This window comes from Octopus bimaculoides, chromosome 4 (assembly GCF_046866305.1).
Source record: "Octopus bimaculoides isolate indiv1 chromosome 4, ASM4686630v1, whole genome shotgun sequence".
NCBI classification, from domain to species: domain Eukaryota; kingdom Metazoa; phylum Mollusca; class Cephalopoda; order Octopoda; family Octopodidae; genus Octopus; species Octopus bimaculoides.
Genome location: NC_142931.1, coordinates 82291456 through 82302883, shown reverse-complemented (window position 1 = coordinate 82302883; position 11428 = coordinate 82291456). Strand labels below are relative to the sequence as shown.

General features: G+C 39.0%; 2 protein-coding genes across 2 annotated transcripts in view; both read left to right on the top strand.

Moving 5' to 3' along the window:
* Window positions 1–8945, top strand: part of LOC149136105 (uncharacterized) — a 17818-nt gene extending 8873 nt beyond the window's left edge. Inside the window, 3 exon segments of the mRNA XM_089350076.1 lie at window positions 5306–5380; window positions 7237–7535; window positions 8937–8945. Of these exon segments, the coding sequence (XP_089206202.1) occupies window positions 5306–5380; window positions 7237–7535; window positions 8937–8945 (383 nt within the window).
* LOC149136104 (uncharacterized) lies at window positions 8823–10972 on the top strand. Its single transcript, XM_089350863.1, has one exon. The coding sequence runs from the start codon at window positions 9170–9172 to the stop codon at window positions 10970–10972; it is 1803 nt and encodes a 600-aa protein (XP_089206989.1). The 5' UTR covers window positions 8823–9169.
* The last annotated feature ends 456 nt before the right edge of the window (window positions 10973–11428 follow it).

The window sequence follows — 11428 nt, the reverse complement described above, 5'->3', positions numbered from 1 at the left end:
ATTGTCCGGCGTTTTTACACTGGTCTTGGTATTTTGCGCCAAATGACTAACAAGAGATTATGAATCACTGACCGGAACATCACACACCACTAACCATTGACATTAAATCTCAATGGAACAAAGGCTACTATTACAATTCTATACTGGTTACTGCTTTCTTTCGTTCGTGATTTCGCTGTTGTATTTATTTCCTTTGCGATGTTCCAATGGAATGAAATGTGTATTCTTACAATAAGGTCGACTGACATTTCAAGACGTTACCTTTCACTCCATGCATGGTCTTTAAATGCGTATTCGCTTTCATATATATATATATATATATATATATATATATATATATATATATGCTCAGGCTTGTGTGTGTGCTTCTTTGAGTGTGTATGGAAACATTTTATTCTCAAACGCATAATAATAACGCTGAATAGCATAAACAGGATAGAACATCCTTATATTGCAGAAAAAAATTGTTAGTGGCCAGCCATGTACATATATATATATAATACAGTTCTATATTTAAGAGATGAGGAATTATTTACATTATTTATATTTGACGGATATTTGTCCTCATCTTGTTTGTTGTTAACACAAAGTTTCGGCTGATATACCCTCCAGCCTTCGTCAGGTGTCTTGGGGACCTGATTAACAATAGTAATAATAATAATAATAATAATAATAATATAATAATAGCAACATCGTTAGGAATGAGAACCCAGGTTCGAAATTTCCCCAAGACATCTGACGAAGGCTGGAGGGTATATCAGCCGAAACGTTGTGTTAACAACAAACAAGATGAGGACAAATATCCGTCAAATGTAAATAATGTAAATAATATATATATATAATGTTTGTATGTATGTATGTACATACGTCTATAGTGGACGTGTCTGATATTGAAGCTATGAGCTAAGAATCTGTGCACCTAGGTTATATTCACGTAATATGTTATATTCACATATGTGGCTGCGAGCGTTTGTTAATGGGTATCACTGAGCGGTGATAAAGCTCGCCCCAAATCGTGAGTTCTTCGAGTTCGATTCCACTACATGGTATCATAGACATGTATTATTTTTACTTGATCCGAGTTGGGTTGACCAAAGTCTAAGTCTTGCGAGTGAAATTAGATAGACGGAAACCTCTTGGAAGTCAGCCGGTTGAACTGGAGGCATAATTAAACGGGCTACCCCAGGGGTACGGTTTATCGGGATTTCATGAATGGTATGAATGTCTGTGGATTATTCAGCCTTGGAAACTATAATAAAGTGAGTAGGTAGTTTAGTTGTGCAACCAACTGGAATACACATCGGAGAAACCCGACGAAAGATCCGTAGACTTTTAGTTTATGTACATGTATGCACAATATATGAACATAAGCGTACATATACAGACGCGCATGCAGGGTGCGAAGGGTATGATGTCGCCATTTTATATTTTTCATTTCGCGCATGCGCACTGTTTGTTTTTGATTTGATTTTGTCGACTGTACAGTATAGTAGGGTCAGTTGGGCACCGTCTGTGAGAAAAACAGCACCATGACGTAGTTCACTCCGCCAGAAATTTGGAAAAAACATACTGTACTGCTAGGCATTCACTCCAGAAGCTCCAATATGAACATTTCAGAGTGTTTGGGTGTCAATCTGAGGACAGTGCAGAGTTGGATGAGTCTAATGGTGATTATGAAGGTACGGCTGCACGGAAAAACTCACTCTAATCATTTTGATAAGAAAAGAACTCCTGAATTTGTTGGTGAGATCCAGGCCATGATTGACAACAATCCCTCTAAGTCAGTCAGGCCCATCGCCAGGGACATGGGAGTGTCTGACTTTACTATCAGGCAGGTAGTGCACGAAGATGAGAAAGGGCCAATTTTTATCCCAAGCCATCAAGGACAAGAGGAAAGACCGCGTTACGAAACTTTTGAATAAATTCAAGCATACCCTCCAGCCGAACCTGCTTTGTTTTTTCTCAGACGAGAAAAATTTCTACCAGGATTAGATGGTGAACGCACAGAACAACCGTTGGCTTGCCGTGTTCCCAAAACATGTACCGAGACTGATAAAAATCAAACATCCAGTAAACATCATGGTGTTTGGAGTGATCGCTAGTGATGGCGACGTTATGCCTCCATTCATCTTCCTACACGACCTCAGACTCAACACGAAGACCTAGATCAAGTACCTGGAGGAGGTAGTGCTGTTCTGGGTTAAGAGGGTGGCTGCTGGAAGACCCTATGTCTAGCAACAGGATCCTACACCATGCCAAACAAGCAGGAGAACCCAGTCATAGCTGTCAGACAATTTCTGTGACCACAGCACCCCTGACATCTGGCCAACTAACTACCCACGCTGCAACCCCCTTGATTATCATATGTAGGGCACAGCTGAGCGAGAGACCAACAAAACTCCTTGTAACACCAAAGATGCACTGAAGGCAAGGATTATGGCAACATTCACCAACTTAAAGAAGGAAACTGTCCAGAAGAGTTGCAGGAGATTCCAGGGTCGTCTGGAGGCCGTGGTTGAAGCCAATGGCGATTTTATTTCAAAATATCTTTATGTAATTTTGGTAAATATATGTCAAAATGAGACGTCAGTGTTATTTTCCTTTTTGCGTAATTTAGACGACTGTATATATATTATATACGTATGTGTGAAATTTATCTCTATCAGTCTCTCTGTATCTATCTACACACACGCGCGCGCACGCGCGCGCGCACACACACACACACACACACACACACATACACACACACACACAAGGCGTAGGCGTGACTGTGCGGCAAGTTTTCTTTCTGACCACATGGTTCTGAGTTCATCACTACTTTACAACTGATGTTGGTTCGTTTACGTCCCCGTAATGTTAGCCGTTCGGCAAAAGTGAACGATTGAATAAGTACCAGACTTTAAAAATGAGTACTGAGGTCGACTTTTGCGGCTGAAACCCTTCATTGCGGTCCTCCAGCATGGCCGCAGTTCAGTGACTGAAAGAAGCAAAAGCGGTGAACTGGCTGAATCGTTACCGCACTGGCAAAAATGCTTAGCGGCATTTCTTCAGCCTTTACGTTTTGAGTTCAAATTTCGCTGAAGTCGACTTTACCTTTCATTTCGGGTCAATAAAATAAGTAACAGCTGAACACTGGGGTCGATGTAATCGACTTATCCCTCTCTGAAATTTGCTGGCTTTGAGTCAAAATTTGAAGTCAATATATTGTAAGAAAGGCAGTGACTTGTCAGAATCGGTAGAGCATCGGTGGAAATGGTTTGTGCAATTTCTTCTGGTTCCTGGCGATTTGCTTTCAAATCACGCCGATGTCAACTTTGCCTTTTCATCATATCATGGTTGGTAAAATGAAATAGTAGCAGTCACCCTAAAATTGCTGGTCTTGTGTCTAAATTACAAACCATTATTATCTAAGTAAGGAGAAGACATAAGACATACCATTAGATACATCATTAACTGCTAGTATTTATGTTAATAACAGAGAGAAAAAAAAGAAACAGACAAATACAGAGAAAAATAAATTGATTGATAATTAGAAAAATGAGATCATTTATTATCAATACCTTTTAGAACTGAAATAAATTATCGACTTGAGATTAATACGGACACTAATCCAAAATCCTTTCATCTGCCAAATTTAGCGTGGAAGAGATCAGTTTCAAAGCTCTCACGATAGAAACGCTTTCTGTTGTTATTCTCTTAATCAGGGATAATGTTGTTGATATGGTTGTTGTTGTAATCATCATCATCATCATCATCATTAGTTTTATAATTATTGTTGTTGTTGTTGCTGCTGCTGCTGTTGCTTTTGTTGTTTCGTGATTGCGTGGTGTCAGCTGTGTGATTCAAGAAAACAACCACGTGTCTTCGTTTATTAGTTTATTACTTAAGATAAAAAGTGTCTAAATTGTCTTTGATGACACAAGCTGTGTAAATCTGTTTTGTGTGATTTACGTGTAATTGGCGAGATAAGAGAATTGATAGAAATCTTAGATTATCTCTTGCCACTTTAGAAGATTCAAAGATTTTTTATCAAAGAAACAAGATCTTAGATGATGTTGTTGTTGTTGTTGATTAGGCCCAGATTAGCACTGATTAAGTAGATCTATATGATCAAAGATGTTCCAACCGCGACTAATCTTTCCTTTTTCAGGCATAGGACTACATAGTTCAATTAATCCACTTTCTATATATGTAACGCACGAAATTCTCGTACTTCGAGTCACTCTGTTGCTTCTGGTATATGTATATATATATATATATATATATATATATATATATATTTGAAGACGGCAGGGTGTGAATTGAGGAAAATGTAACTGTTATTTCTTGCAGGTCAATGATATTCGCTGGCCCTAAGTTGACCACTGAACATCATTGCCTATTTCAGCAGGTGTGCTGTCCCTGGATGTGTACAGAAAATATATCTAGGGAGGAATATGACACATGATGATTATTGAAGATCTCCGGTCGAAACACAGTGTTGATGTAAATATTAAAATATATATTAAAACGATTATAATTTTATTAACTTAACATTATTTAATTATTATTTTTTTAAAAATATAGATGGAATCACTAGAAAATTTATTTTCCTGGCAACTCACAGCCTTTCTAAAAAGCAAAACATATAAAAGTCATTAGTGTCTGAGTCCCATATAGCAAGACAAATATTACTGTTAAGCAGGGGTCATGAAAAAGTTTTAAATTTGGACTAGAAACGATCGTAAGCTATAAAATAAAAGATACGAAAATACCTATGATAAAAATACGACGCACGAAAATTACTTAAAACGCGTCAACAAGAGAACTCCGACATGACCATACGTAGAAATAGCAACTAAATCTCCCTCAAAATACACGCTACCCTTTTAAAAAGAAAATCTCGAACAACGTAGTCTTAGGTATAGTAAAAAGAGGGGTCTAGAAGGTAATGATTGGAATGTTTATTTAATATGCGTAGAACGGGGATCACCTGAGGCTAAACAATAACGATATCAACAAAATCCCCTGTCAAATGACCCCTTACCATCTTAACATTCGGAAGATTACATAAAATAACATAGTTCTGTTTATACACAGTATACATGAAATTATAAAAGGTGATGGTCATGGCTGAACGCTTCTGATAAATCTGCGTAAGTGTAACCGATTTAAGCTAACCTATGATCATAGGAATTCTCTTCGTTGATACCCTGTCTTTTCAAACTTATGTAAATCGAACTATATTGTTTAAAATGATTTTATATAAGATTGTAAGGTGTGACTTAATTGAGGTTTGTTTTGTTGATATTTCTGATATTTGTAGCTTGTGGGGTGACCCGACAACCCAATGGCCCCTATCAGTGGCTCGGAAACCTAAATGTAGATGATGATACTACCGGTAATGATGATGATGACGATGACGACAACGACGACGATGACGACAACGACGACGACGACCACGATGATGATGATGATGATGATGATGATGATGATGATGATGATAAGGATGATGATGACAGCTGGAATGAATGTAAGAAAGATAATGAATTACGCACGTTTCCTCATCCGTGAGATGTGGATGTAATTAGCCGTTAATAATATATAAATACATTGCGTGCTGTATTATACCTAGTCAGAGGCATTAATTTCATCTTATCATTATTGAACAACAACAACAACAACAACAACAACAACAACAACAACAACAACAACAACAACAACAACAATAATAATAATAATAATAATAATAATAATAACAACAACAACAATAATAATACATAAAGATATATTTGTAAAGGAATTTGACAAATTAAGTAAATATAATATGGGCCTGGAAATTGAAATACAAATGATGTGGCATCTTAAAGTAATAACTGTTCCTGTTACTGTAGGTGCCCTAGGTATGATAAAAAAAGGGATGTCATGAAACGTTCAAAGAGGACCATGTCTCAGAGAAATCCAAAAGATTGTGCTGACAAGTATTGCGCACATCTTTAGAAAAAACTATCAATTTAAATGTCTGTGTTGTATTACATGAAGATATTTCGCCACTGCCCCTGCAACTTCCCCTTCCCAAGTTTTCAGTCCTACTGCAACATCTCTTATCCTTCACTTGCCCTAGGGTGCTGGGTGTGTCTCGGCAAGTGATTGCAACAAACACGCAAATTAAAAATAAACAACAATAAGAAGAAGAAAATAATAAATGCTCTGAGGGAGTACCAACTAGTGGCTCTCTTGGATTCTGATAGTAACTGATTGGAAAGCGTTAACATGTATGCGTTTTGTCTTGGCGTAAACGATAGGCTACAACAAATATCCTGCTCAATAACGCAGATTTGCATTCCCTTAGTGGCTGGCGATATGTGCATCCCTGATCACTAACAGGAGTAGCGGGGGAACATCATAGCTATGTGTTGAGGGGGATTCTTTGGGATTCGAATAATTCATCTGTGTAAACATGGGTATTTCGTTCATCATCCTTAAACAAACCTTATTTAGGGACCTTTTGAGTGGGTGGGATGGGGTACTCGACCTCAAGAAAATTATAACTTGGCCCAATCTCCAGAGTTATGCGCTGGTCATCCTGATATTAAATCACCATGTCACGCACATATGACTGTGAGGAATATGTCTGATGTATACTTTTCAGATGGGTAGTCATGATGAGTGTATTGGGCTTCGTATATTTGTATCCCAGCGTCACTTTGATGGTATGTGCTGCTCTCTCACTCAATAATAATAATAATGGTTTCATACTTTGGCACACGGCCAGCAATTTCAGGAAGGGAGTAAGTCGATTACATCGACCCCAGCGCACAACTGAAATAATAATAATAATAATAATAATAATAATAATAATAATAATAATAATAATAATAATAATAATAATAATGATAATAATAATAATAATAATAATAATAATAATAATAATAATAATAATAATAATAATAATAATAATAATAATAATAATAATAATGATAATATCTGATTAGAATAATTCAAATAAAATGAAAGTCTAAACAGTCATTTTTCACAGGTGTGTCTTTTTCCCTTAGTGTTGTTAAACGAAGCCAAATTGGTTAATAAGGCCAATAGGGGGAATTGAGAGCCACGTGTTCGTTAACACTGATGGAGAAAAAAGTTCTTCATTCATTCTCTACATTCATTGTCTGAAGACCTTTGAAAGGAGCACATGGAACATGAGAGACAAGTGTGTAGAGTTTGTGTGGTGAATCTTCATTTTCATTACGTCAGCGAAAGATGACGAAGCAGAGTTTGAGAGGAAGAAGTCTTCTATGAATGATCTTATTACTAAGGAATGTACCATTCATCTACACAAGAAAGTCTATGGCGTGAAGCTGAAGAAAAAGGCACCAAAAGCCATAAAAAAGATCAAGTTGTTCGCTGAAAAGATGATGCGAACCAAGGACGTTCGTATTGACACAAAGCTGAACAAACACATTTGGTCTAAAGGCATCCGACATGTACCTTTCCGCGTTCGTGTTTAGCTTTCTCGCCGACGTAATGAAGATGACAGACAATTGCTTGTTTCAGTTCTTGCAACCATTCAGCATACTTCCTGTGCTCCTTGTCTTTGCTCCAGATGTCACTCCAAAACCTTTGCCTTTCAATGTTATCTTGTAACAGCTTTTCATCTGTACACTCTGCATTTATTTCTTTGTAGAATCTTTTCTAATCTACTCTGAATGACGTATTCTGCTGGTATCCTTTCATTCTTTGGTCGTATCATACTATCTTTGCTTTCTTTGCAATGAGGCGCTGTTTCGGTTCTTTCATTACTAATTTCAGGCCCTTTCTTTCAATATCATACTTCCTGTTCAGTGCCCTGTATTTTTGTTCGTTTTAAGCTCCTCCTTCTCTTTTTGGTCTAATACAGAAATGTCCTTCGAGAGCATATCTAACCCCGCCTGTATTCTTCTTTCCCACCATGGATCTTTTCTTTTGTCACTCCCATTATATTTCTTTTTCTTGACATCAACACCCATGTTTTCTGCTACAACAATACTTGCTGCCTTGATCAAATTATTTGTTTCTGTGGTGTTTTTTGTTCTGATGTATTTCAGAATTTCATTCACATTTTTGTTTCAATTTCCACCGATCGACCTTTCTGTCGTAAATTGCCTTTTGCCCATCTGTCATGTCATCAATAGTTTTATTTTCTTCTTCCAAACCATCTATATGTCTCTCATCGAGCAAGCTATCCCAGTTCCTTTCCTGTGGTTTATTAGAGATTTCGCCTCTGTTTTCTGCTATGAGATTACTTTTATCAGTAGGAACTGTATTTTCATCGTTTCCTCTGCTGTTGTTTTCCAATACCCGTCTCTTGATAGCTTCGAACTCTACTTCTGTGAACCAACGATTTTTCTTATTGTTTAAGCTTGATTACATAATCACTGTTCCGTGAGTTGAAACAATCCTCTTTTTCTCCATTGATCATACATACGTTGTCGGTATCCCCTAATATAAACACCATTTTCGTATACAGGGTTGCTCAGGTAGTAACACTCCATGACCACAACATTGACTTGTTTGTTCCATCTACGCCGTGTGTGCTGGCCCCTTTCTGGATATCGACAGGCTGGAATCGCACCAGTATCTCTGAGCCTGCCAAGTGAAACACTGCCGGGTGAAACTGTCGCCATCAAAGACTTCAGTTTCATTACCACCGTTATTCACAATATTTTGTTTTTTTCATTGTAACTCATATGAGGCAGCGATTATCAGGTTGCGCAATTACCAGTGTTTTTATTGTGACACCATCACTAGATGTATCATTAATCAGGACATGGGGAGATTCCAGCCGCTTCTTTTCATTATTATTATTATTATTATTGTTCAAGCGAATGGACGTGTCTCCCGAAGCTCTGTAAGTTGTTGCCGTTTTTACCCGGAAATCTTTTGAAATCTGTTTTAAATTTTATATATTGTTGTAGCCAAGCTGACTAGGTTCTTGCGGAGCTAGTCGGTTAGGCGAGATTTCCCCCATTTAGGGGTGAATTCTTCGTTTGAAAAACTTCCATTTTCACATTTCACACGTATCATATCTGAAAAATGTCGAAAAAAAAAAATAACAAGCTGTTCTCTTCTCTCTGCATCACTCCCCGACAAAAAGAATGACGGGTCAAGTCTTCTTTCACCCCGTCCAGTTAATGCCATAAAAGGCAAAATGCCAGTGAAAAGAGCAGCCAGCTGTTCTCTTCTCTCTACATCACTCCCCGACAAAAAGAATGACAGGTCAAGTCACATTCCACCTCGCCCAGCTGACGCCATAGTGGACAGTGTTCCTGATTCAGGTCTGTTTAACAGACTCTCTGCTGCTGACTTCCCAGCCCTCACCTCCACCATTGCTTCTACACCGGAGAGGGAGGAGGAAAAAAAGAACAAAGAAAACAAAGTAAACAACACGAGCAACAGTACCAAGACCACAACCAGTAGCCATTGTAACGGTTTCGCCTCCGCAGCTAAGCAGAGCGCAGAAGAAATCCAAGTGACAATGGCAGAAATAAAGAATGCCAAGGAATTGTTAAGAAGGGATGGCAATAATGTCTTCCTTAACACTCCACAAGCATTAATACAAGCAACGAAAAGAAAAACAATAGTATACAAGGTATTCAATACAAAATACCAAAAGATGGAGAATACTACTCCACAGAGATTGGAGTTAGCTCTAAAGCCGATATGGGGCCAAAAAAGCTTCGTAACCAAAGGGAAGCGCTTTGGAACAGTGGAAGTGCGCTTCCCAACGGAAGAGGATGCCATCCGGCACTCTACAACACCGTTAAAGGCGGAAGAATTATTACTCGTGCCGACATACCTTGGTCGACGTGTGACAGAAATAAAAATAAATCATGTGCCACCAGAACTGAACATCTCCTGGCTAGTGGCAGCTATGCTCTTCGACATTGAAGAGACTGCCACTATCCTAAAGGTGAACAGAGTAAAAGAAAAAAACTGGTTGGGCATGGAAATGCATCTCCTTGTTCAGATTAAACAAGATAGCATAAATACCATACCCGACGCCATAAACCTGCCGGATGGCAGTAGAATACACATTGCAGTAGAGGGGCGCAGACCAAAGTGCTACCTCTGCAGCAGTGAAAAACACTTAAAAAGAGACTGCCCCATCTACAAGCAAAGAATGGAGGCAGACAAAAACAGAAAATTGCAGCAACAACAACAACAACCAAAAGCCTCCACACCACCAACACCATCACCGCCAACACCATCACCACCAACACCATCACCACCAACACCATCACCACCAACACCATCACCACCAACACCATCACCACCAACACCATCACCACCAGCACCACGAAAAGCGACACCACCATCTCCATCCATCACCAAACCAACACCAACACCAACACCAAGAACCTCCACACCAAAAAAGATAACAGAACCAGCAACAACAGAAATTGTAAAAGAATCTTCATCAGATCCGACAAACATTCCCTTTCCAGATCAGATCAGCTCGGATTGTGCGAACACTGATAGTGAAAAAGGGAAGTGGCAAACTGTACCACCAACAAAAAAAAAACGAAAAAGAAAGACAAAAGAAACAATTGACAAAGAGGGGAGGCGCGAAAAAGGTGAGCTTCCCAACATCATCGGCAACAACAACACACACTCACAACAAATAGCAACACCTTCTCCACTGCAAACACCAGCACTCACACACACCACAAACGTAACAGCCATCAACACAAAAAATGAACACCTATTAGACTTTTTAAAAAACAATACAAATGCAAACACCACAAATTTCATTATACCCCTACACAACGCACCACCAGCACACATACTCACACTAAAAATAACCCAAGAAAACTATAATAAAATAAAAGAAAAGTTTCCGAATGATGTTGGGTCGCTAGGGAGAAGCTTCTCCCAGAGCCTTTATCAAAATTTAGTGGAGACACCCACACGAAAACATAGGGGAGCCACCCCACCAGAAAACAGTAAGTAGAGCCTTTTCTCCTCTAATACTTTCTTTTTTTTAAAAAAAAAAAACATGGTAATTCTCAGAATCGGAAGCATAAATGTGAGAGGCCTCGGGTCGCCTTGGAAACAAGGTCACCTGTTGAACGACCTGAGGTTTTACAGTGTAGATGTAGCAGCCATTAGCGAAACCAGGCTCTCCAACCCGAAGGAACTCGCAGCCCTTTTTGACGGGTACGAGATTTTCCTATCTCCGTGTCGGCCGGGAGCGGGCGGTGGAGGTACTGCGATGCTATTTCGGAAAGGCCTAGACTTGAAAATAAGGGCAGTCTTCCTGGATCCGGAAGGTAAGTTGGTGGTCCTGGACGTCGATAGTAGTGATGGCGCTGCTTTCAGACTGCTGGCTGCCTACGCTCCGACAGGAGCAGGGCAGTCGGATTATTTCAAACGTCTGGAGGTTTTCCTAGGTACTTCTCGCACTTTA